The following is a 27534-nucleotide window of genomic DNA, read 5'->3' as shown; positions in this document are numbered from 1 at the left end:
GATATCACAAAACTAAATCATGAATGAAAATTTAAAGAACACAGCAAAAAACAATTACAATTTTTGGGGTGAGTTAAAAACTTTTCAGGTACACTAAAAAATCTTTTTAAAATTTTAAGACATCACCAGGTCTTTTACTGAATTTTTTGTATGAGAAAAAATTTAATATTACTTTTACCTAAGTTGCCCAGAGCACTGCTTAAACACAGCACGTTACTATATTTGACAACAAACTGGGCGTCTGGCTCCACCTCCTGGTCAAAATAAATACAGCAGGATTCTTATAATAAAATACTCACGCAGCATCAGTCTGTAGAGGATTCAGGTACCGTCCTTGTTCCAAGTTTAATCTATAAACTTCAGAGCTGCCAAACAATGAATAAAGTTAAAAATCCAGTAAACTACAATGAACTTTTCTTCAAGTAAATATAACTTTTAGAAACATGTATCTGTCATAAAGCGCCACTTCTCTTTGTAAAACTGACACAAAAATGTATTCTAAACCTAAAAAATAATCACCTCATCTGTAAGTTTGTTCACGCATAAAAGTGATTTATGCGCCAAAGAAATATTAGGAAGTCATTAAGTAGAATATTATTTACAAATAACACAGAGAATACAAGACCCAAAATGTATCTATAAGTATATATAAGAAAAGACTATAATGAAATAACGATAAAATACTAATAAGGGTATCCTCTGGGTGGAAGAATTATGGGTGAATTCTTTCTTCTTTATTCTTTTTTATATTTTCCCAATTTTCTAAAATGGATATTATTTTTATAATCATAAAGAAGGTGGTGTTTAAGAATGAAAAATTTTTAAATGCACGCAATGGGGCTAAGATACTGACGTCACCATCACCCTGTTAGGTTAGCTGTGTCTCTCTCACTTTAGAGCACCATGCTAACAGAAGTCCAGGGTGTAACTCCTAAATAAGCCAGTCACTTTGGAACTACTCCCTGTGAGCAACCTTAAGGCAGGGATAATGTCTTCCTCTTCTTTTAAGCCCTCTCCTATTTTAAGAACAGAAGTTGCTTGGGGAGGAGGAAAGGAGAAAACAAAGGGTGATTAGATCTACTACCTTGCGCCAACAAAGTACAAGTCACAGGACGGATAATGGTAAGAGAAATCTCTCCCAAACTTTGGTATTCTGGTTTTGTAGTAGAAACCTGATTGTGAATGAAATTCGATGTATCTATCATTATGCAGAAAGACAAGCTGAAAATGAAACAAGAAAATTAGTTTGCTTAGGTTTCTAGGTGACGTGTTTATTTCACCATCATCACTGAAACTGGCACCCTCCCTCTTGCTCCCGGTAAACACGTGTGTAAACACAACTCACCATCATGGTTAAGAAACGTGTTTAGGGACTCGAACGTCTCCATTAGCTACTTAATGCCTTCCTGCATCTTAGGTAGGTTTTTTGGAAAACTGTACCTCCTAACTGAAAGTCCTAACACAAGGGCCCTTCATTTATCTGGTGCCAGCATTTTATAATGTAGAGAACTGCTCAGTAAACTCAGTGAATAATCTCTCACTGTACTTAAGAATACGTTTTAATAATCTCACAATTATCACACAGAGTTTGATAGACTCCTTGTATAAATTTAACTTTGATCTATTACAAAGGTATCTCAAAATCTGCAGACAGCATTTAAAAGCAAATTTACCAACATCTAGAGAAAACATATTATAAAATTACATGTCCCAAAACATATGATAAACAGCTACCACAGGCAAAAAAACTGTACTCCATCGTCTCCAGGTCTGAAGACAATGTAGAAAGCATGTCAGCTCTGAAAATTCAATTTTCCTTCATAATGACATCTGATGTTACTAAAAATTTCTCAATTTAAACTCAATTTACTGACAATCCTGTAACTGCTGAAAATTACCACAAGAGTTGAAAGATGCACTAATGGCACCAAAAGAGAAAGAAAGGAAAATATAAATACATTAGCTATGTCTTGAACTGTTTCCATATGTGCCACAACCACTTATTTGCAGGGTTAAGAAAATTAAACATACAACACTGCTACTTTACTCTTCACATATGAGTAAGAGAACGAAAACAACTTGACAAATAACACTAGTTTAAATGCAATAATGAAAATCATACATCTAGAATATAAGATGATATAGAAAGATGACTATTCCCAATTCTTAAAAATATAGATAAGGTTTCATTCATACATGCTATGGAAAACTTATTTCAGTATTAGACTGGCCAAAGGCTATCCTTATCCCTGTTGTCACATACATGTGACAAATTATATTTTAATAGAAAACAATAGGTCTTATTTTAGGGGACTTCCCTGGTGGCACAGTGGTTAAGAATCTGCCTGCCAATGCAGGGGACACAGGTTCGATCCCTGGTCTGGGAAGACCCCACATGCCGCGGAGCAACTAAGCCCGTGCACCACAACCACTGAGCCTGCGCTCTAGAGCCCACGAGCCACAACTACTGAAGCTCATGCGCCTAGAGCCCATGCTCCGCCTTGAGAAGCCACTGCCATGAGAAGCCCGTGTACCGCAATGAAGAGTAGTCCCCGCTCACTGCAACTAGAAAAAGCCCATGCGCAGCAACAAAGACCCAAGGCAGCCAATAAATACACAGATAAATTAATTTTAAAAAAATAGGTCTTATTTTACTACACAGCCATTTTAAATTTAACAATGGAAACATCTTAAAGACACATTAAAAATAAACTCCACTCATTCATTTCTTGAGCACAGGCAGTACAAACCAATGCTGTAAAGCATACCTTTGAATAGTCATCAGACAAAGTTTCAAAGGTGACGACTGAAAAATAAGAAATAGCAGAAAAAAATACAATTATCAATCCACGTTTTTAATAAAAATGCAAATTTGATGTAAAGATTCTAATTTAACCCAAGTACAAATTTAACCCACAAAATGCTGGGTTTTCTTCCTTTTTTGCATTATGTAAAACAAGAACAAAGCTGCCATATTATATCACCCCCAAAACACCAAATGCAGAATTAAAAGCGTTATGGTTTCTTAATACAGATCAGCTAGGTTTTCTACAGAACTGAGGCAAATTAAATAATAGATAAATTTATAAAATATAATGACTTCTAAATTTTGCCAGTTTTTCTGACATGTGCAAGGTAAAATAACAAACATTAAAAACTCAAAAATTTTTGCTTTAAAAAAGATAACAGTAACTTTTTACTCATTCATAGTATACCTGCTAAACAAAAATAAAGAGTGAAAACAGTTATTATTAGCAGCACATGGAGTTTGTATTGTTTTTTAAAAAGAGAGTGAAACAAGTTAGGAGAATACACATTCCATTAACTTCTTCTCCCTCAATCTCAAACATGGGGCCACCTGACAAGAATACCTACTCTTCCATTTTAACCTGCCCCCCTGTGTGAGGCAGAATTCTAAGAATGACCCCATTGACCTTCCCTGCTGGTACAGTCCCCTCCTTTGCAGAGTGCGGGTGGACCCTGTCAGCGTGAGGAGACACCACCCTTGTGATTACATGCTCTATGGCAAAGGAGAGATTTATAATCACACAGCCCTTCAAAAGCAGAGTCTTCTCCAGCTGGTGGCAGAAGGCACAGTCGGAGAGGTTCAGAGCACAGGAAGGATTCAAGGAGCTGCTGCTGGCTTGAAGGAAGAAAGGACCAGGTGAGGAGGAATGCAGGGGCCTCTAGAAGCTGAGCATGCCCTTAGGTTGACAGCCAGCAGCAAACGGGCCCCCAGCCCTACACCCACAACAAACTGCATTCTGCCAACAACCTGTAAGTTTGAAAAAGGGTCTTGCCTCTGGAAGAGTCCCACGTGGCTGACAGCTTGAGGTCAGCCCTGAGCACAGAACACAGAAGAGCCTGGACAGACTTCACCTACAGAGCTATGAGCTAATAAATGAATTTTTTTAAGCTGCCACGTTGATTGTAATTTGTTACACAACGAACAAATGCCACGCAACCCATGCCTGTTTTAAAAAGCAGGAAAGCAGCCAAGTATAAAAACTATTTTTGTGAATTCCAATATAACCTCTTACTTACCTTCTGAATCTAAACACCTTTCAAACTTCAAGGATAATTGATAGGTGTCATAACATCGAACTCGAGGTTTATATGTTCCTATAAAAAATTTAATGCAACGTAAAACTTAAAGGACATACTTTTCATCATCAATATCCTGCAGATGTGTTGAGTATACTTTCTGTTTACAGATAAGCAGGATCCATTACAAGCATACAGAACAAAAAGAATTTAAAAGCAGCCCTCTCCAACATCCCAAGGGAAAAATGAACAAAGGATATAAACAAGCAAGGCACAGAAAATGAAATACAAATAACTAATAAACTTCACAAATAATCTAACAAAGTAGATTTTTTTTAAGATTTTTTTTTTGATGTGGACCATTTTTAAAGTCTTTACTGAGTTTGTTATAGTATTGCTTCTATTTCATGTTTTGGTTTTTTGGCCCCAATGCATGTGGGATCTTAGCTCCCCAACCAGGGATCGAACCCCCTGCATTGGAAGGAGACGTTTTAACTAGTGGACTACCGCGGAAGTCCCATAACAAAGATTTTTTAAAAATTAGCTTTTGTCTATCAAATGGCAAAGATGAAAGAATGCTTAATATCTGCATTAAGGCGGATGTTCAAAAAAAGTTCTACTCTCATACTTTGGTGATAAGTATAAATTGCTACAAATTCTTTAGAGGACAACCTGGTAACATCTGTAAAATATGTGATGCTCATACACCTTAAATCTGTATTTCAACTTATACAAATTTATTCTACAGAAACACACCCGTACGTGTAGCAAAGACATGGAGAATGTTCACTGCAGCATTGTTTACAAATGGCCAAAAACTGAAAGCAAAGTAAACGTCCACTGAGAGGGAAACTGTTAAATAAGCGATGGTAAATCATCATGGAGCTTATAAGAGGATGAGGCACACCTGTACCTACTGACGTGGCGAGCTGCCAACACGAACTACAAAGGGAAAGCGCGAGTGAGTACAGCACGCGTGTGCGCACTGCAGAATGGGGCTTATGGTATGATCGGGCTTTTGTAAAACTCAACAATGACAATGCTAGTTCTCCGCACAGAAAGAAGATGGAGGAAGAAGCACAGTGATATTTTGTATATTTTAGTGCAGTCTTAGGGCCTTTCACATTTTATCTTATGTATTTCTATGATGTTTGCATTTTTTTATGTTTATCATGTTTGCGATCATAAAAAGACTGATTTTTAAAACCAATAAGGATATTTTTAAAAGAAAGCAACGAAGTAGTCCTAAGTTTTCTGGCATGGATCAAAAGCCAAGATCTCACTTACAAATAGTATAAAGTATAGTATATATACACACACATACTCTATATATAATATACATGTTGTATATAATCTATAATCATAACCTGTATTTTGAACACAAAACTGGAGGCTAAAATGTGGACAGTATTAGTAATGAGACAACCATTGACACAGAACAAAGGAGAGTAGCACGTGGATGTATAAAAGTTCTGTCAAATAAGAAAGTGGTTGGGAGACTTCCTAGGTGGCGCAGTGGTTAAGAATCCTCCTGCCAATGCAGCGGACGTGGGTTCAATCCCTGCTCCGGGAAGATCCCACATGCCGCAGAGCAACTAAGCCCGTGCACCACAACTATTGAGCCTGTGCTCTAGAGCCCATGAGCCACAACTATTGAGCCCGTGTGCTGAAACTACTGAAGCCCACACGCCTAGAGCCCACACTCTGCAACAAGAGAAGCCACCGCAGTGAGGAGCCCACGCACCACAATGAAGAGTAGCCCCCGCCTGCCACAACTAGAGAAAGCCTGTGTGCAGCATCGAAGACCCAATGCAGGCAATAAATAAATTACTTGATTAAAAAAAAGAGAAAGTGGTTGGAAAAGAGATACAGATGGATAATGTTAAGCCAACCAAAAAAAATGTAAGTGGGCAATAACCAGGATGTAGCAAAATCACAACCAAGAAAGGTTGGGTAATGCTGTTCTCAATATTTTTTATGGCTTTTTGATACTGAAGAATACTGCTAACATAAAATCTTAGTGACATAAAAAATACTAGCACATGATAGAGAAAATCATTATGATAAACATGACCTTTCCTGGAGCTCTCATTCTTTGTTGGTGGGAGTATAAAATGATCTGACTACTTTGGAAAAACATCTGGCAGTTTCTTATCAAACTAAATATGCATCTACCCTAAGACTCAACAAGTCAAAACAGACTTGTACAAGTTGGTTCATAAAGCTTTATCAATAACAGCCAAAGAATGAAACAGCCCAGGTGTCCATCAGCTGAAGAACAAACAGAGTGCAGCACACTCCTGTAAGGAGGCACCATTTGGTAATAAAAAGAACAAACTCTGACACATAAAACGACATGAGTGCATCTGAAACACCAAGCCCTGGATGAAATAAGTCTTACACAGAACGAACACGTACCGTATGACTGCATTTCTATCAAGTCCTTTCAAAACAGGCTAAGCTTGTCTGTGGTGAAAAAACAAATCACAGCAGTGGCTGGCTACACATGGGAGGGAGCAGGGACTGACTGTGAGGGCCATAACGGAATGTTTTGGGTGAAAGGAAGGTTTCGTATCTTGGTAGGGGGTTGGGCTACACAGGTGTATGCATTTGTCCAAACTCATCACATGATTTACTTACGCAAATTTATCTTTTTAAAAAAGCCATAAACAAATATTGAACTCTAGTTAATGATGTACATGCTGGAGTATTTAGAGGTGAAATATACTAATATCTGCAACTTACTCTGAAATGCATCAGAAAACAGGATGGATTGATGGACGGCAGAAAGATGAATAGACAGATACTTGATAAAGCAAACGCAGCAAACCACTGAAGAATCCAGGTGGTAGGTAAATGGCTGTTCACTATACAGTTTTTTCAGTATGTTTGAAATTTTTTAATAATAAAATGTGAGGGTAATTTTTAAAAAGTGACCTTTCCCACCACAGCATTTCCCGCTATGAAATATAGCAAATCATAACCAAAAAGATGCTTACCGGTTGCTAAAATATACTGCCCATCTTTTGATACCTTAATAGTGGTACAAACAGTAGGCATTTCAAAATCCTGAATAAGTTCAATTCTCCTACGGACATCTACAAAGAAAGAAGATAAATAACTGGTTAACTGCCACGTGCTTATCCTGTATCCAGGGAGACAGAGTATTCAGAGCAGTCACTACAAATAGCAACATTCCCGTGCTTCCCAGCCTTGGGAAGGTGCACCAACAAAGCCCCGCTCACATAGCGAGGTTTTCTCTTAACTCATGCCTTATTTTTCTAAACTAAGTATTTTATTTTATTTTTCAAAAAAGAAAAAGCATCATTGTTAATTGGGAAAAAAATGTCCATAACAGTGCATCAAACATCCAGTTTCAAGCCCTGGGTAAAGCAGGAACAGAACAAACATTAAATCACTACTGTTATTCAAGCAGGAAGCATGGCTCAGAGAAAAACCTTTATCATTTCCTTCTCCTAAATAATAACTTTAAATCTTTAAAATCTTAAGTGTATATAAGAAGCTGCTACCAAGCTGACTTCTGCCTCTTTCTGGCAGCACTGATCTGCGGCCAAGAGGATCCAGGCCAGAGGAAGCCTTAGGGCCATCTCTCCAGGTCAAAACAGTGAAACGTACTCTCAAAGAAACTTCCCTGCCACAAGAAAGCGTGGATCCTTGCAATTGTCACAACATGCCCGCTGCAAGGACTGCGTATGACTCTACGGCACATTACTGCCTTGCTCATTAAACCCGAACGTAAGAGTCAAACCAACTGAGTAGGAGTGTCCCATTCAATTTGGAAGACACATGACATTTTTGAGGTGGGTTGGAAAATAGTCAATGAACAATGTTTTCTTCTAAATAATCTGACTGTTTTCTTACACATTAGAGCACTGGAATGGAATGAGAGAATCAGAAGCAGTCAGGATCAGTAAGCCTTGTGAAAATAGCAACTGTTCTTTTCCTTGGATGTAAAGTTTCATCTTCTAATTTCCGTTCTATATAAAGCCTGCTCTCCCAAGATGCTTGCCTTGAGGTGTTTATCTCACATCCAGAAACCACTTCAATATCCTAAGTCTTTGATTTTTCAGAAAATAACTTGAATAAAATATATGGGAAGTTAATCATCTTTCATGTATGACAAGTTGTAATAGAGAAACTTTAATGAAAATGTGTCAAAAATGATTTAAGTTAAAAACTGATCTTACAAATCTATCTTTTCTGCTGTCATAACTTAAAGAATCAAAATCTTCTACAATGATCTTTTACCATTCACGTTCATATGTCCTGTATATAAAATTACTTCGTTCAGAAAGGAAACGTTCATTGTCTCTATATCTCAAAAACTGACAAATGGATTCAAGAAATGGAAAAAGGTGTTGATACCCTGGAAAACAAGGCGACTATGGAACTGTCAGGAGAGCTAGTCCTTCTAGGACTGCTTGCACTCCTACTTGCTGAGCAGGATAAGACTGCAAGGCCTTGGCCACTCTTTTACCTGAGCCATTTCCCAGCATGACTTATGCAGCTGGGAATCTCAACAGGTGAGCCTTCTCTAGACAAAGAGCAGGCTTGCTTACTGCTTGCTATAAAGGCAGTGGACTTCCCCACTGCAGCACGCACTCTCTGCACGCAGAGCACCCAACTGGGCCACACGGGGTCCCCCGTGGGGCCCGGGAAGAGGACTGACAGAAGCATGCTGGCTCTCCTGCTATTGGCTGTGCCTTGTGAGTAACGGAGCCCTGTCTCTGCCCCAGGAGTCCTACCTCTCCTGCTGTCATCCGTGAAACAGTAACAGGCTAACTGGCTAGTGTGTAAATAGGCAAAATCAAACCCCACACCCACGGGACTGTATCAACCACCACAAAAGGTTTCTCAAGAAGGAAAAGGGCAGAAAGGTTATTTTCCACTGCATGAATTCCACTGTGTTTTTGTAAAGCTTCACTTAAATATGACAATAAATGAGTAAAAGCATTATAACGTGGATCACAAATGCAGCTGAAATTAGAAAAATAATACTCACCAACATCTTTCTTCTGAAGTGCTCTCTTTTTCCTGTCAGAAAGCCACTTAAAGAAAATGAAGAGACTTTTATTTTAAAACACATTCACTTGAATTGTTTCTCACTTACAAAAATCATACATATTCATATGAAAAACTCAAAACCTTACAGGAATATATAACACAGAAAATGCAAATACTCTGTAACCCTAATCCTGCTGTTAACATCTTGGTACACGGAGTTTTTTTCTGGCATATATTTACATATACTAGACAACACATTTTTAGAACTACCATATTTTACACAAGAGAAAACTAGTTCATCTAATCAACTGAAGGGAAAGCCGTAAGCCTCAAATATTATGGGTTATCACTAATACACGGAACAACTTTAAGTGAAATTTTAAAAAGCAAAACATTAAATGGAGAGTTCCTTCAAGAAATATACTTTTTACAAAACATAAAACTAGATAAGTAACTGACCAAATAGCTGACACTTGATAATAAAAAATTGATACTTTTAAAAGTCACATTCACTGATACCAGATTTTGTTCTGTAGTTCCTGTACCTCACTTTAGCTAGCAGCATAAGTCCAGTGTATGAACAGTTGCCAATGACAAAGCACTAATCAATTACAATTACTTTAAAGTGGTTCCCAACCAGGGGCAATTTTGCCTCCAAAGGGCATCTGGCAATTCTTAAAAGTGTATTTGGTTGCCACAAGGGGAAGGGATGGGCACTCCTGGCATCTAATGGGTAGAGGTCAGGGATGCTGCCAAACCTCCTACAATGCACAGGACAGCCTGTACAGTAAGCACTGTCCAGCCCAAACCGTCAATGATGACGAGGTTAAAAAGCCATACCCTCAAGAAATCAAAGAAAAGCAAGGGAAAAATTAACAGATGTCATTTCTAAAAGGACACACACAATGCACAGCCCATGTTAGACACAGGACATTATAATCTTTAGGGCTCTCTGGTCCTGTAGATCCACTCTAGAAGCCCGTAAGTGTGACGCCTGAGGCAGTGTCAACAATGGAACAGGTGTCACTCTTTGAAGGGCCTGAGTCTGAGCCAGAGCTTTCCTCCTGCCTTTGTCTTTAGGGCACTGATTTATAGGTCTATGTTAGTCTTTGTGATTATACTGCTCTGATTTCATTTTAGTCAATAATGTTTCAATTAAAGGTGATGCTAAACTATATTTCTGGGCATTGGATATATTCTTTTACATCAACCTAATACAAGCAAAACGCAGGTATATTACCAGGGCGTCTCTAATAGGGGATTCAATTTCGTCTTCTCCAGAAGTTATGCTCAAGAAGGGGGCAGTTCATTCAATAGCTGGCCTCACACATCATGAGCCTGGGGCAAAGAGGAGGGGCTGAGACTGCCTGGGACCTTAAAGGGCCAGAAATCCTGTACCACAGTGACGATGGGAAGGAAAGACGGTTCACTCTGGAGTTTCTGTACAAACTGACAGCACTATAGGACAGCACACAGGACAGAGTCAGCACGGGGCAGGAATGAATCAGTCTAAGTTTCAAAAGTTCACCAAAGGACTGAAAGTTGTCACTGATTTCAGGTACCCTCTTTGTGTTCTTTACAATCACAGCTAATAGAGGATGGCGCTTTACCAATGCCCAACAATTTAACCAGAAACTCAGCAGAAGAGCTCTGGTAACACCGATGACCTCATTCTCTCACTGGACAGGCACCTCACCGTTGTTGAAAAAAAAAAAAAGGAAAAAAAAAACCCTACTTGATCTTACATTTGAAGTAGGTAAAGCAAAATAGACAACTTGTTGATAAATCAAAATCACTTTAAAAGAAGATTCAGAGAGATCAGCATACCAGGATACACACACCTGTTTACTCAACATTTCCACCTGCTGTTTACTAGAACGTTGAACCTTCAGTACCAAGAATAAATCTTCTGACCCCTTTTGCTTACTACCCTCCCCTGAACCCCAATGTGCTCAATTTCCCACTTCTATTATCAGCAAGACTGTGTGCCCAGCTGTTCAGATCCAAACCCTAAGAGTTCTCTCTTGATTCTTTTCTTTCCTTCACCTCAACTCCCTACACCTATCCAGCCCATTAGCAAGTCCCACCCACCTGCCTCCAAAACCCCTCCTTTACCCCCTCAGCCTTAGCATCTCCTTTGTCACCATCCTAGCCTGAGCCGCCCATCTCTTAGCGGGACCACCTAACTCACCCCCTCTCACACCCTCCCCAGCTGCAGTAATTTGCCGCAGAACAGCCAGTCTGAAACCCAACAACAGCTTCCAGCAGCACTAAGAATAAAACCCTAACTTCCTACCTTAGCCTATAAGGCCCACCTCTCCAGCCTCACCTGCCCCCACGATCGCGCCCCACAAGCACTCCACAGCCACAACTGTGCTTCTTCTGTTTCTCCAATGTGCCAAGTGCACTCCATTGTGTGTCACTGACACTCTCTGTTCTCTCAGCATGAAAACTCTTCCTGTCCTCCTATCTTCACAAGACTCGATCCTTTCATCACCCAGGTCTCTACTCAAATGTGACCCCTTGAAGAGAGGCCCTCCCTGAAGGCTTTGGTCCAAACCACTTTCTCTAAACACTTCATCCACAAAAACTCTCTTCTAGACACTCAGCACTGAAAGCACTTTTCAGTACCTGAAGTTGTCCTATTTGCTTACTTACTATCCTCTTCCCCAAGAGGGAACCTTATCTGACCAGTTCATCACGTAACCCGACACTTAGAACAGGGCTGCCTGCATGTACTCACGTCTCAGCAAATGTGCAGAACGAAAGAACAAAATGAGAGGGGTCATGTTGTGTGACACACGGCTGGAGAACGAGGAGTTATTTCACCTGAATCCTGAGAAGAATCTAATCACTGGCTCCAAATCTTTCTGGGTCAGACACAGAAAGAGTTACATTTATTCTGATTCCCAAGGGCAGGACTCAGGCCAACAGAGGCAGGTAGAAAGCGGCATGTTTTAAAATAACTAACAAGTAGTCTCGAAATGGAATAGTGCTTCTGCCAAAAGTTTCTTCTCACTGACAGTGCTTCCACAGCGGCCTGACCATCACTTTTAGAAAGTAACATCCAAGCTTCAGAGCCTAGTTGGGTGACTGTGGACAACTCATGCTCCCCTGGCTGGATCTTTTGCATATTTTCAATATGAAAAGACTGAAAGAGAACCGCTGACTTTCCAAGCCCCTTTCAATTCTGATGTCCTAAGACTCAACAAAATCAAGTTAAGTTCGGCCAGGTTCAAAAATACTACCACCCACATCATAAATTCTGCTGACGCAAAGTCTGTATTTTTCTGCACTGCAGTATTTCTGGAACTTGGCATATAATAGGAATTCAACAACCAGCTGATGAGCGGGCATTAAAATGGGGGAGAAATACCTGTCAACCAATCTGTCCACGTTTTCCTCCCCGGAGTGGCAGCGGCTGTGAACATTATAAAAGCCCAAAGGGACACTTCCTCTGTTCTAGAAAAGCTTACCCCCAAAAAGTTCAAGCAAAACTCATCAATCCTGATCGCCCCTCGGCCCCGCTTCTGGCGCGGTGACAACACTGTCCTCGTCTCCCAACACCAACCAGCTCCCCAGGCACCGTCCCTGGCCCCCGGGCCTCCCCAAGTCTGGGGCCAGCTCGGGCCCAGCCGAAACTGCCAGGGACAGAGCGAAGGAGGGGGGCAGCTGCCCCGCGAGGAGGACCCGACGTGACTCACCTCGGGAAGGGACTTGCCGCAGCTGAGGCTGTAAATCTTCACCTCGTTGAGGCTGGAGACCTGCATGGCGGCGCCGAGGAGCAGAGGCCCCTGTCCCGCTCCAGGACCCTCTCTCTGCGGTGCACGCGAGCATCCGAATCTTAAGATCTCCTGGGGCCTCTGGGTAGCGTGGAACACGCGCGCGCAGGTCCTGGCGCTGTGTGATGACGCACTTCCGGGCGCCGGAAACAGCGCCGGTCCCGGAAGTGGGGAAGTTGCGGAGGTAGGGAAGGGTAGATGGTGAGGTCCGGGAGGCGGCGGGGCGTGCGAGTGACCTTAATATGGGGAGGGCGAATAACTGCTCTCCCTCTTCCCAGCCGGGAGGAACAGGAAGCGCTTAGGGTCGCTACTCAGGTCGAAGGGTCGAGGGCGGTGCTGGCTGGGCTGGCCTTGGGGGGGCTCCGGTCAGGGAATCCAGGGAGAGAATGTGACTTGTGAGCGAATTCAGAGTGGAAGTAAATTCTTTTCTCACCAGTGTTTCTACAACATTCCATTAAAAATAAATGCTTTAAAAAGTTGCTATGTTTAAAAAATACGTTCATCTGGATTTGACATTCATCCTGTAGGGGAGCAGAATTTGCCACCCCGAAATGTGTCTTTGGCATGCGGGTTTTTTCCAGCTGCAAATGATCGACGCCCAAAAGACACAGGAAGAAGCTTTGAGCTTCCCCTTCACTGCTGAGAAGAAAGTATTTACAGAGGACCTGTTCTAGGAAGGGAGCTGTCACCATAGATAACTGTAGTATGAACTAGGTGTGGTAGACAGGGGGAGACCTAGCAAAGTCTGTTAAAGTTCCTCTCTGTCCCATTGTCTCTGTGATACCCAGCAAGCGTTTGTTTACCAAACATTTGCTTTTTTTTTTTTTTAACCTTTTTTTTTAAAGAACTTTTATTGAGATACAGTTAGCATACAATAAGCTGCATATATTTAGAGTGTACAATTTGTTATCCCAATCTCCCAATTCATTCCCTGCCAACCCTCCCCGCTTTCCCCACTTGGTGTCCATATATTTGTTCTCTACATCTGTGTCTCTGTTTCTGCCTTGCAAACTGTTGATTTGTAATATTTTTCTATATTCCGCATATGTGTTAACATATGATATTAGTTTTTCTCTTTCTGACTCACTTCACTCTGTATGACAGTCTCTAGGTCCATCCATCTCTACAAATGGCCCAGTTTCATTGCTTTTTACAGCTGAGTAATATTCCATTGTATATATGCACCACATCTTTTTTATCCATTCATCTGTTGATGGACATGTAGGTTACTTCCATGACCTGGCTATTGAAAATAGTGCTGCAATGAACATTGGGGTGCATGTGTCTTTTTGAATGATGGTGTTCTCTGGGTATATGCCCAGCAGTGGGATTGCTGGGTCATATGGTAACTCTATTTTTAGTTTTGCAAGGAACCTCCATGCTGTTCTCCATAGTGGCTGTATCAATTTACATTCCCACCAACAGTGCAAGAGCGTTGCCTTTTCTCCACACCCTCTCCAGAATTTACTGTTCGTAGATTTTCTGATGATGCCCATTCTAACTGGTGTGAGGTGATACCTCTTTGTAGTTTTGATTTGCATTTCTCTAATAATTAGTGATGTTGAGCAGCTTTTCATGTGCCTCTTGGCCATCTGTATGTCGTCTTTGGAGAAATGCCTATTTAGGTCTTCTGCCCATTTTTCGATTGGGTTGTTTGTTTTTTTTATATTCCAAACATTTGCTTTGTAATCTCCTGTCAATTGCCTTCCTTTGAAGTCTCTAAACCAGTGCCCCAAACAATCTTTTTTGTCTTTAGCTGAAGATGGTATTTAAGGTGAGTGAAGGTTTCGACCATTTTGTGCATTACTCAGTTTTCTCTCCCATGTATACATGTTATTACACTTTTGTTTGATTTTCACATATTAATCTGTCTGGTATCAATTTAGTTCTTAGGCCAGCCAAAAGAACCTAAAATGGTAGAGAAAAATTTCTTCCTTCCTGGCAATCCCACTAAATAAGGAAATAAAAGGGAAAAAGTACTAAGAAAAGAAAAAAGATAAAAGAAGAGGTGATCAGGGAAGAAGTGGATTTGAACCTGATGTCTTTTGAGATGGGTATGTGACAGTATTATTGAGACAAACCCCTGACTTAGGTATCATTTTCAGAAAGTTCACAAACTTTCTCTGTTGATCATCCAATTAAGTAGAGACATGTCCTTACTGTTGCCTAAATCTGAGGATGTAAGAATTCTTGGAGTAGTATGATGAAACTTTAGCGGAGAGTGTAGGTTAACTGTGCCAAAGGATCCTTTTGAAATTGGAACGTAGTACTCAGTTCACTTACATATAACTGAGGTGGGTCATTTTGAGCACAAGCTATATTGTTCATGGCAGAGTAAGGACTTCTGGGCTTAGCAATTTTGTTCCTATTGTAACAGTCCTTAAAGTTCCAGTCGACATTCTACCTTCTGCCTGAAATTTTCTTTGAGAAAATACGCAGGACTGCCATCCTCCTTGGGGAGGCAGTATGCCAAGGGAGAGAAAGGGCTTCATAGTGGTAATGAAATAGGCCTTTTAAGCAAGTCATAAAAATAAAAAATGTTAACAGAAACAGACTCACAGATATAGAGAACAAACTAGTGGTTGCCAGTGGGGAGAAGGAAGGGACAATATAGGGGCAGGGGATTAAGAGGTACGAACTACTGTGTATAAAATAAATAAGCTGCAAGGATATATTGCACAGCATGGTGAATATAGCCAATATTATATAATAAATTTAAATGAAGTACAGTCTATAAAAATATTGACTCACTATGTTGTACACTTGAAATTAATATTGTAAATCAACTATAACTCCATTTAAAAAAATAGAAAACACTTATTTTCCAAAATATGCAGAATGATTTTCAAGACATTTTGAATAATTCCACACACACAAAAATATTACCTTTGTTATTTTCAAGAATGTATTGTAAAGGCCCATCGAGTGTAAAACACAAGAGTGTCTGTCACTTATTAAGCTCCAGGTAAGTGTTAGATATAAGATATATAGACATAGCCTACTCCTAACTTTGATACTAAAGGAAGTGCCCAAGGCCATTTCACTTCACTCGTTCAATCCTCTTTCCCACTGGCTGAGCCCTGGTTTACCATCTGCCTCGTGAACATCAGTTTCATTACTGGGCTTTGAATCTTGGCCAATGCTCATTTGAAGCCCTCCCCTTCTCCCTATGTCCAGAACCAGCCATCTCCTCAAAACTCACCTTTTGAATATTTTTCTCATTCTCCTATGCTTTCACTGTACTGCATAAATACCATTTCTTTTTGCTGATTTTTGTTATCAAAATACACAGTCATTGGGGCTTTCCTGGTGGTGCAGTGGTTGAGAATCTGCCTGCCAATGCAGGGGACACAGGTTCAATCCCTGGCCCGGGAAGATCCCACATGCTGAGGAGCAACTAAGCCCATGCACCACAACTACTGAGCCCATGTGCCACAACTACTGAAGCCCACGAACCTAGAGCCCATGCTCCACAACAAGAGAAGCCACCGCAATGAGAAGCCCGAGTACCGAAAGGAAGAATAACCCCTGTTCACCACAACTAGAAAAAGCCCGTGTGCAGCAACGAAGACCCAACACAGCCAATAAATAAAATAAAAATAAATTTATTTTAAAAATACATGGTAATTTAACACATCCTACATACGATAATAATGAACGTGGATGCCATGCTATACTAGATGCCTACTCTTGGCAATTTCCTTCAGGCACTCTGGTTTCCTTAACTCACAACCTCTCAAGGCTAATTAAAATGTCTTTTTTTTATAGACCCCATAAAGCGTCCTCATTTTGTTAAACTTGGGATGAGCTTTTTTAAAATTAAAAGAAGTTTGATTTCTATACAACTTTTAAAGATTACTTTCCATTTACAGTTCTCACAAAATATTGGCTGCATTCCCCATGTTGTACCATGTATCCCTGTGCCTCTCTTACACCCAGCAGTTCATACCTCCCACTCCTCCACCCCTATATTGCCCCCCATAACTGATAACCACTAGTTTGGTCTCTATATCTGTGAATCTGCTTCTTTTGCTGTATGCACTAGTTTATTGTATTTTTTAGAACACAAATAATAAATATAAACAATATCATAGAGTATCTTTCTCTGTCTGACATTTCACTCGGCATAATGCCCTCCAAGTTCATCCATGTTGCTGCAAGTGGCAAAATTTCATTCCTTTTTATGGCTGAGTAGTATTCCACTGTATACATATACTGTAGTTTCTTTATCCATTCATCTGTTAATGGACACTTAGGTTGTGCTCATGCGGGATGGACTCCTTTTGAACATGTTCTTCATCCTCTTATTTTCTTTCTCCCTCGTTTTTACTACTATAGGAAACTTTTTAACATATTTAGAAGTATAATAGAGTATTGAACTCATGTACGCAAAACCCAGCTTTGACAATTCACACATGCGCCATCATGTTTCAGCAACACCCTCACCACTTCCTCATTCTTGGATTATTTTGAAAGATTTGAAGTAAATCTGTGGCAATTACCTTCGTGGGTTGTAATGTACTTGTCTGACCACCCTTTCCATCTAGACTTGATGACTAGCCTGGGCCTTACTTCATCTCTGGGTTTCCTGGGCCTAACCCAGTGCCTGGTAAATAGTACACTCTCAGTAAATATTTCTTGATAAAAATGAATTAATCAAGTAGTCACTCCTCATCCTGACCCAAAGTCCTAATTCTTTGTTCCATACATTTTGGCCTTTGGAATATTGAAAACAGCACAGCTCTCTGCCAAATGATGGCTTCAAACATGTCCATTTATACATCTTGTCTCTCCAAGAAATGTCCTAGTTGAGAGTCAGGAACCTCACACCAAGGAACGCGGTGCTTTCTTCCAGGTAGAACAAGGTGTTCTTGGTCCTCGGCGCCAGGACAGCACCCTCCCCACAGTCACTGGCCTGAGGTTTCAATCCTCTGTGTTCTAGGGTTGTTTCCACTGAGGGTGGAACTACAAGGCAGGTGCTGCTTCTCAGTTGTTTCTAGTTTCATCTCTAACACAAATATTCAGTCCCTAGACGGTGATGAACTTGAATGTGGTGCTTCATTCAATGCCTATGCTTGGAGCAAAGAGCACAGATTTCAAAGCCAGACTGCATGGGTCCAGATTCTGGCCCTGCCGCTGGCTACCTGGATAGAGGCTGGATAGAGCAAGTTCATGGTAATCTCTCTGCCTCTGTTCCCTCATTTGAACAATGAGGATAGTAACAGAACCTACCTCAGAGAGCTGTTATAAAGATAAAATGAGCGTGTGTTGTAATTTACTGAGTCCAGGATACCTATCTTTATCATCCCTGAGGTCGGATGTGTCTTGTGTATCATGCATATTTAATTGACAGTATGTTTCTTCTAATGGTACATGGGATAATGGTATATCTTATAGTTAATGGGCTTTTAGATTCAATAAAATACAGTACGTATGAAACACTTTGAACAGTTCCTAACATAGTAAGCACTATGTATTAGTATTATTATTTAATCCTGGGAACCAAAACATTAAAAACTATTTAAGAAAAAAATTAAGTTGAAGACTCCAAATAATCTTAAACGATGACTATTCGTTGCCATTCCAGAAACCTTCAAATGACATTCAAGATTCCTCTCCCAATTCTTCATGTCCACAGCCAATTCATCTCCAAATCCTTTTGATTCTACCTTTCAGATGTCAATTTATCCTTTCCTGTTCCCACTGCCAGAAGAGTTCAAATCTCATCCTCCCCCAGCTAGCCCATTGCAATCCTTTTATTCTGGTCTTCCTGCCCCAAATCTGTCTCTCACAGGAGATAAAGTCATGTCTCTAATGGGCAAACCTGATGAACAGTCTAACTCAAAACTCTTTTCTCCCCAAACCTAGAAAGAAGAACACATCTGAACACCTTTGCTGGCCCCTTCTAACTTTCCCAGCCACTGTACATGATGCTGCCCTCTCCCCAGCTTCTCTCTCACGCCCCTGCGCCCAGATTCTCCAAGCTGAATTACTTACAGCATGAATAATGAGACCCTCTCTCACACCTGTTTCGAGTCTTTGCACCTGCTCTTCATACTACTTTTAACCCCACCCTCTGTGTACCTCAGTAACTTCTGTTCAACCTTCATTTCCAGGAGGACTTAAATACCTAGATTCTCATCATACATTGTATAAAATTTCACTGCCGTGTGTCTTAAACTGGGACTTAGTCATATTTGCAAAATTAACACTTGGGTTTTTTTTTTTTCCTATTTCAACAATAATTTTTTTTATCAGTAAATAGATGTTCCAAGGTGTTTATTTTGAAAAAGAAGGCTTTTTTTACAGCTCCTTATTGGAATATAATTTCTTTACATTCTTGTACCAGCTTCTGAGGTACACCAAAGTGAATCAGCTGTATTTATACATATATCCCCATATCCCCTCCCTCCCGCGACTCCCTCCCACTCTCCCTGTCCTGGCCCTCTAAGGCATCACCCATCTTCGAGTTGATCTCCCTTTGTTATACAGCAACTTCCCACTAGCTATCTATTTTACAGTTGGTAGTGTATATAGGTCTATGCTACTCTCTCACTTCGTCCCAACAATAATCTTTTAAACAATCGATATAAGCATATCTGATTATCTGGTTGGCATCTTCTGAAAAATACTACTGCTCATATCAGCGCCAAGTTTGCAATAAATTTGCAGTTCACTGGCTCCACATGCCTCTAATTTTTATTGTCTAGATTCAGTGATTAGGAGAGGGGATAGCCTGAAATAATACAATAGGGACAAGTCTGAGCCAAGTGAAAGCCCGATGATGTCATGGCCTATTGTGTGAAAGAAGGTTTTGCAATTGATCCAATAGGACAGGAGTCCCCAAGCCCCAGTCCGTGGACTAGTACCAGTCCTCAGCCTGTTAGGAACCGGGGCTTCACAGCAAGAGGTGAGAGGCAGGCCAGTGAGCGAAGCTTCATCTGCTGCTCCCCATTGCTCCCCATGGCTCCCCATCACTCTCAATACCGCCTGAACCATTCCCCCCCACCCTCTCCCCGTCTGTGGAAAAATTATCTTCCACGAACCTGGTCCCTGATGCCTGAAAGTTTGGAGACCGCTGAAACAGAGGACAGCGGTGGGAAGAATTAAATCAGGTGGGATTGAAAATGCAAAAGACCTCATGCCTTAGCAGTGCTATATATTCATCTAGCAAAGCAGCAACTGGTTTTCATAAATAAATATATATATATACACACACACACACATATGTATCAATCATCATAGTAAATTAATTTGAATTATATTAGTTTGAAGTTTTAAAGTGTTGCATGAAAATAATGTATCAATCTGTTTTGGTGTATAGTAATACAAGAACTAAAAGCATGATAAACTTATAGCTAGGTTTACCTTTGTGCAACTTTAAATACAACAATATGAAGAATGAAATCCTTAATGCAACATTTTGGTGCCCTGGATTGAATCCTGGAACAAAAAGATGACATTGTGGAAAAATTGGTAAAATCTGAATAAAATCTGTAGTTTACTTAATAGTATTTCAGCAATGTTAATTTCTTAGTTTGGATAAAATACACCATAGTTACATAAGATGGGAAAAATAAGGGGAGCTGGGGGAAGTGTATATGGGAATTCTCTGTAGTATATTTACAACTTTTCTGTACATCTAAAGTTATTTCAAAATAAAAGTGTTTTTGCTTTTGTTTTTCTTTTTTTAAGATTAAGCAATATTGAGAGTCCTCCAGCTAAGCCCGTGGAGCTTCTCTGTTTCTTCTGGAACCTGCTTCCTCATTTTCTCCCCATGAGGCATTACCATAGGCTGTGGATAGATTTCCCACTACCCCCCGAAATAGAACTCCTGACACTCCTCACCCCTGGCCGTGCCCCTCTCAGTAAGTAGGATTATATTCACCAAGTTGTTCACTTGCCAAGTCAAATCCTTCAGGAAGTCCTATCTGCTTTATCTCCAAAGAAGATTTTCTGGATTTCTACACTGCCACCGCCACCTACTGCCTGGCTTCCCAGAGCTGCTGGCTGCTCTCTTGCTTTCACTCCTTCCCTGACCCTCAGCCCTCAGAGCAGCCTTTTTAAAATAGTGCATCGGATGGTTTCGCTCCCCTGCTTAGAACCCCGTGTACTCACATTTACATCCAAACTCCTTCCTGATGCTGACAAGACTCTCCACCACCTGTCTTCAGCCTGCCTCTCTCTCCCCAGTGACTTGGCCACACTGTTTTCTTGCTTTTCTGGCCTCAGGGCCTTTGCACTTGCTGTTCTCTCTGTCCAGAATGCTCTGTCCTCAGCATTTCCGTGGCTGCTACTTTGCACCATCCGGATCTCATTTGAAATGTCACCGCCCACCCCAGATGCCTTCTCTGATCCACAGCAGCCCACCCACACCCAACTGCTTCCATCACATCCATGTGCTTTATTGTCTTTCTTGTATTTATAACCTCAAATGACTTTGCTCTTTGACACTTGAAGTTTTTTATACTCTAGTCCCTCCATGCTCATGAGCATGTAAGCCTGTGAGAACAGGGACCTTATCCATCTGACTGCTATATGTATATATATCCATAATTATATGCAACACTGAGAATAGAACAAAGATAAATATTTGTCAAATGAATGAAAGAGGAAGATGTTACTACAAGTGATCCCCAAAGATAACGTTTCTCTCTCCCAGGCTCTTGCTGATCGCGTGGTCTTCTTCTCACCTGTCAGACCCCCTTTCAGAATACTGAAATGCCCGATGGATGGATAGCCACACCCTTCCCAGCCCAGGATGCCAAACCCACCCATTTGCCTGTTACTCTGAATCATGGCTTAGGTTTCCCCATAATCTGCAAAGGAATTTTTCACACCTTAAAAATACCAGTAACAACTGGATTAGTTCTCTATTGCTAATAGCAAATTATCACAAACTTGGTGGCTTAAAGCAGTATAAATATTGACCTGCAGTTCCGTAGGTCAGAATTCTGGCATGGCATGGCTGGTGCTCTGGCAGAAACCAAGGTGCCAGCCAGGCTAGCTGGACTGGTGGCTCTGGGGAGGAATCAGCTGCCCAGATCATTCTTGTTGGCAGAATTAAGTCTTCTGCAGTTGTAGAACTGAGATCCCTTGTTTCCTTGCTGGCTGTCATCTGGGGACACTTCCAGCTCCCAGAAGCCTTTCTCAGGTCCTTCCTCTGTGACCCCCATGGGCAGCTCACAGTATGCGTGCTTGTGGTCTTTCAAGCCAGCCAGAATGGGTCTCACTGACTTCCCCTCTGCTTCCAGCAGAGAAGGCTGTTCCAAAGGGATCCTGTGAGTAGGTGGCCCTATCTTAAGATTAACTGATTAATAACCTTAATTATATCTTCAAAAATCTTTTTTGCCATGTGATGTAGCATAATAGCCTATCATAGTTACAGAGGAGGGAATATGCAAAGGTGAAGGACTTTGGGCCATCTTAGAATTCTGCCTACCACACTCGACTTGTATGGTCATCACCATCCTCATCACCATCCTCATCTTCATCATCATCTCCATCATCATCATCATCACCATCACCACCATCATCACCACCATCACCATCATCACCATCCCCACCACCATCCCCATCACCATCATCACCACCATCCCCATCACCATCATCACCATCACCATCATCCCCATCATCATCATCATCATCACCACCATCATCACCACCATCACCATCATAACCACCATCACCATCACCATCATCACCATCCCCACCACCATCCCCATCACCATCATCACTGCCATCACCATCATCACAATCATCCTCATCATCATCTCCATCATCACCATCATCACCATCATGTACAGGTTGTCCTTCCCACTGAGGGAAAAAGAGAATCACTCCTCCCTCACAATATAGCAAGGATTTGAGAAATTAAGTTTAGTTAAGCACACATGTATTCAGCTACTATCATGTGTAAATGCCATGTTTGAATTGAATTGAAATGCCTTTAGGATTTATTATAAAATTTTTGTATTTTTTTAATACTTTACTCTTGATCGTGTGTCATGTAACCTTATTCATTCATACACTCATTCAGCAAATATCTACTGAGTCACTACTATATGTTCAGACATTTGTCAATATGTTTGCTTTAGGTTGTAAGTTTACAGAAGTCAGATTTCAAGTGAAATTACACATTTGAAAATGCTTTGTAGATGACATTATTATGTAAATATAAGACATTACCATGTGAGTCTCTGTGGACACAGAGATTCCAGAGTGTATATGAGATAATGTTAACATTTTCAGGGATGCATATTCAATTTACACATTGGGGTTGCCCTGTATTTTTACACGGCCTTGTGTCATGCCTTTTGTGCATTTTATGTGACTTGGGCAAGAAAGAGAAAGGAATAGACAGTTAATATTTTTACTGTTAAAAAGATTTTCTTTTTTATTATGTTAAATCCACAAATGGCCAATGGTGAAATAAACTATAGAATGTTTGATCATGAAAATATATGCCCTAGTTAAAACACGTGACAGGCACTCAGTGTCTGTTGAATAAGTAAATAAGTGAATAACGTAATTGAAAATGGTTAAAACTATATGCATGTTATTAAGAAAATAACTTTCATAAATGTTATTAATATAAATGTATTATTGTTTTCATTAGTGTTATTAATATGGACATTTAACTGTCTTGAACAAATCAGAATGAGTTATTATCTTTATGGACAAAGTTAAGCTCAACTTTAGATTAAATAAAGCTGTGTTTTGTTTGCTTGTCTGCTCTAGGTGGTGGTGGTAGGGGGTAATATAAATTATCTTATTTCCACAAGTTAATATAATCCAGCGCCGAAATCACCCTCTGTTTCCTTCCCTCTTTTTTTCTCCCTTTATCTTCCATTCATTAGCCAAACATTTACTGGACCTATTGCCAGACCTTGTGCATATTAGGAGTAAAAGTCTGCATAGGAAGTAGTCCACACTGCCAAGGAATTCCAGAGTGGGAGAAATCAAGACAAGGAAGCTGGCAGTAAGACAGACTGGAAGACTTCTTATACTTGACCATGAAGACCCTCACTAGGACCTGAGCCCCAAACCAGATCTCAATAAACACCCCATACCTCAACCCAGACAGTGAGATGCTACCTCACTGCACATTTTCTCCTTCAATCACACACTTACACTTTGTATAAATGGTACCAAATATACATGGGTATGCATTTCCAGTCTATTTGAAGGAGCTACTTTGGAGAGTTTAATGTATAGAATCTTTTGAATAAGAATAGTTGTTTACTGAGAGTGAGCACAGGCTAATTATATTACACGGAAACTGGTGACTTCTATGCTTGCAAGTTTATCACAACCTCTGCCTTTGTGATGGGATGGCTGGCTGATGTCACAACCACAAGTACATTCATTTCATCAGAGCTTGCAATGCCCTGATCACAGTGGGCCTCACTGAAAGTAATCATCTATTGACTCAGTTTTCAGAATTGAGCAGCTGGACTATAATAGTAGTCATTGTTCTACCTTCTAAGAGCATTCAAAGTGATCAGGTTATAACAAAAAACAAAAGCCGTTGATTTTGGAAGAAAGCAACTCACTTCATGGATGACTTTCCCGGGGCCCTTCAGAGCTCTAGGGCTTTCTGCTCCATAGAAACAGAGACAATACAAGCATGGGATACGCAAAGGCCCCTGCAGTCACCCAGGGTCCCGCGCTCATAGGACGCTCAAGCACACCTGCTTTAAAACTCTGCTATTGCCATCTTGAAATTCCTAACAATTTTTGAGCAGGAGACCCTGCATTATGTGGCCAGTCCTGTGTACAGGGCATGATGGGCGCATGAAGGAGGGGCCCCAACTCATTTGTGGGGTGGGGAAGCTTTCAGGAAAAGGAGGGGACAGCGAATATCAGGAAATGCAGCTGAAAAGGTAAGAAAGAGGCAGACGGTGAACTGCTATGTTTCAATTTAAGGCAATTGGGACTTCATCCTGGAGCTAATGGGTTTCAAGTCAGAGTGGCAGGGTCAAATTTGTAAAAGCAGTCTCTCTGAGTTCCTTGTGTGAGGCTACATTTGCAGGATCCAGCTAAATAAGCAGGGATTGCAATTATCTGGGTGAGTAATGAGGAAGGCCGGCGCTAACATGGTAGCACTAGGGACAAAGGGGAGAAGTCAGCAAGCCTTCCTGATTGCTGTTAGGGCTAAGAGAGAGGGCAAGGTTAAGGGTGCCTCCCAGTTTCAGGGTAGGGCATGATAGTTGGGGGAGGGGTGTGGGAGGATGGGGAGATAAATAATTCAAGATGGGATTTATCATTAAGATGTCCATTCTCGGGAAGGGAGGATGAATTGGGCGATTGGGATTGCCATATACACATTACTGATAAGAAAAAAATATCAAATGGTACACTTTAAATATATGTAGATTACTGTATGTCAATTATATTTCAATAAAAGTTCTTAAAAAAATAAAAGTAGCCACAATAAAAAAAAAATGTCCATTCTCACCACATTAATCTATAAATTCAACTCAATTTCAATCAGAACTTCAGCAGGCTTTTTTGTTGTTGTTAGAAATTGACAAGCTGATTCTAAAATCTGTAGCAGTACAAAAGGCTTTTTCAAAACACTTTAAAAAAACCCCAAAGTTAGAGGAGGTACACTACCTGATTTCAAGGCCTACTATAAAGTTACAGTAATCAAGAGGAAGAATCAACAAACACATCCTGGGAGAGAATAGAAAGCCCAGAAATAGACCCCAATTTACATAATCATCTGATTTTCAACAAAGACACCAAAGCAATTCAATGAGGAGAGGAAATACTTTTCAACAAATGGTGCTGGAATAACTGGAATATGGGGAAAAATAGACCCCAAATTCAACCTCGTGCCGTACAAAAAATATGAATTCAAAATAGATCATGGAACTAAACACTGGAGTTAAAACCATTAAGACTTAAAAAGGAAACATAGGAGAATATCTTGTGAGTTGGGGGATAAGCAAAAGTTTCTTAGGTCACAAAAATCCATAATCATAAAAGGAAAATTGATAAGTTAGACTTTGTCAAAATTAGAAACTTCTGATCATCAAAAGACACAGTTAAGGAGATGAAGTATTCACAAAACACATATCAGACAGTGGACTGGTATCCAGGATATGTAGACAACTCCTACAACTCAACAATGAAAAAACAAACAACCCAATACAAAATATGAGTATATTAATGACCAATAAACACATGAAAGTGTCCTCTACATTATTAGTCATCAGGGAAATGCAAGTTAAAACCACAATGTGCTGTCATTACACACGTATCTGAATGGCTAAAATTTAAAATTCTGACAACACCAAGTATTGATGAGGGTATGGAGTGACAGGAACTTTCACACATTGCTGGTGGGCTTGTGACTTAGTGCAATCACTTTGGAAAACTAGAATTATGTACATGAGTTAAATATATGTAAACCCCAGGACCCAGCAATTTCACTGCTAGATACACATCCAACAGCAATGTGAACAACGTGTTCACCGAAAGAAACGTATTGGGTTGGTCAAAAAGTTCTTTCAGGTTTTGTACGATGGTACAGAAAAAGCCCGAACGAACTTTTTGGGCAACCCAATAAAGAATGTTCACAGATGCATTATTCCTAAAAGCTCCAAACTTGAAACGGAAGTCCACCAAAATACACTGTGGTACACCTGACATCGAATACTGCACAACCATTAAAATGAACGAATCAGGACTTTCCTGGTGGCCCAGTGGTTAGGACTCCTTGCTTCTACTGTAGGGGGCATGGGTTCCATCCCTGGTTGGGGAACTAAGATCCTGCAAGCCCTTCAGAGTAGCCAAGGGAAAAAAGGAAAAAAAAAAAACAAAACAAAACAAATCATTGCTACACCCAAGAGTATCAAACTTCACAAGCATAATGTAGGAGTCAAGAAGTTAGACACCAAAGAGTAGATAGTGTATGATTCTATTTATAACAGGCAAAACTAAGCAATGGCATTAGAGGTCAGGATGCTAGTTTCCTTTGGGGAGTGGGAGGAAATACCAAATGGGAGAAGGCAAAGGGGGCTTCTGCTACATTACTATTGCTCTACTTCCTGACATGGGTGATGGTTCCACGCGTGTTCCCGCCAGTGACTCATTGCATACTGGTAATTTGTTCTCTTTTCTGTATACATGTTATAGTTCATCTTTTAAACTAATAGGCTTTTTTTTTTCCTTTTTTTTGGCCACATGGCATGCGAGATCTTAGTTCCCTGACCAGGGATTGAACCGTTGTCCCCTGCATTGGGAGCATGAAGTCTTAACCACTGGACTGCCAGGGAAGTCCCTAAAATAACAGGCCTTAATTTTTAGAGCAGTTTTAGGTTTCAAAACAAAACTGAAGGGCAAGTTCAGAATTCCCACACATCCTCTGTTCCCACACCCACACAGCCTCCCCCGTCATCAGCATCCCCCATCAGAGTATAATGTTTGTTATAATCCATGAACCTATATTGACACATTATCACCCAAAGTCCATAGTTTACATTAAGGTTCATCCTTGGTGTTGTACATTCTATTGGTTTGGACAAAATGTATAATAACATGTATCCACCATTATAATAGTATTATACAAAGCCGTTTCACTGCCCTAAAAATCCTCTGTGCTCTGCCTATTCATCCCTCACTCTCCACTACACTTTAGTTTTTTTTGTGTTTTTTTTAAATAAATGTATTTACT

The 27534-nt window shown here is 40.5% G+C and overlaps 1 protein-coding gene across 2 annotated transcripts in view; it reads right to left on the bottom strand.

Annotated features, from left to right (window-relative positions):
* Positions 1-15162, bottom strand: part of NOL10 (nucleolar protein 10) — a 96504-nt gene extending 81342 nt beyond the window's left edge. The window contains exons 1-7 of one of the 2 annotated variants that reach the window (XM_057741007.1): positions 12774-15162; positions 9068-9113; positions 7044-7142; positions 4045-4122; positions 2769-2806; positions 1085-1221; positions 300-365 (exon numbers count right to left, since the gene is read on the bottom strand). In XM_057741007.1, the coding sequence (XP_057596990.1) occupies positions 300-365; positions 1085-1221; positions 2769-2806; positions 4045-4122; positions 7044-7142; positions 9068-9113; positions 12774-12839 (530 nt within the window). In that variant the 5' untranslated portion in view covers positions 12840-15162. Of the gene's footprint in view, positions 1-299; positions 366-1084; positions 1222-2768; positions 2807-4044; positions 4123-7043; positions 7143-9067; positions 9114-12773 lie in introns of those variants that run through there. The other variant, XM_057741006.1, reaches the window with a different exon arrangement.
* Positions 15163-27534: the final 12372 nt, after the last annotated feature.

The sequence above is a fragment of the Hippopotamus amphibius genome, chromosome 7 (assembly GCF_030028045.1).
Source record: "Hippopotamus amphibius kiboko isolate mHipAmp2 chromosome 7, mHipAmp2.hap2, whole genome shotgun sequence".
In the NCBI taxonomy this organism is placed as follows: domain Eukaryota; kingdom Metazoa; phylum Chordata; class Mammalia; order Artiodactyla; family Hippopotamidae; genus Hippopotamus; species Hippopotamus amphibius.
This window is presented reverse-complemented; position numbering and strand designations above follow the sequence as displayed.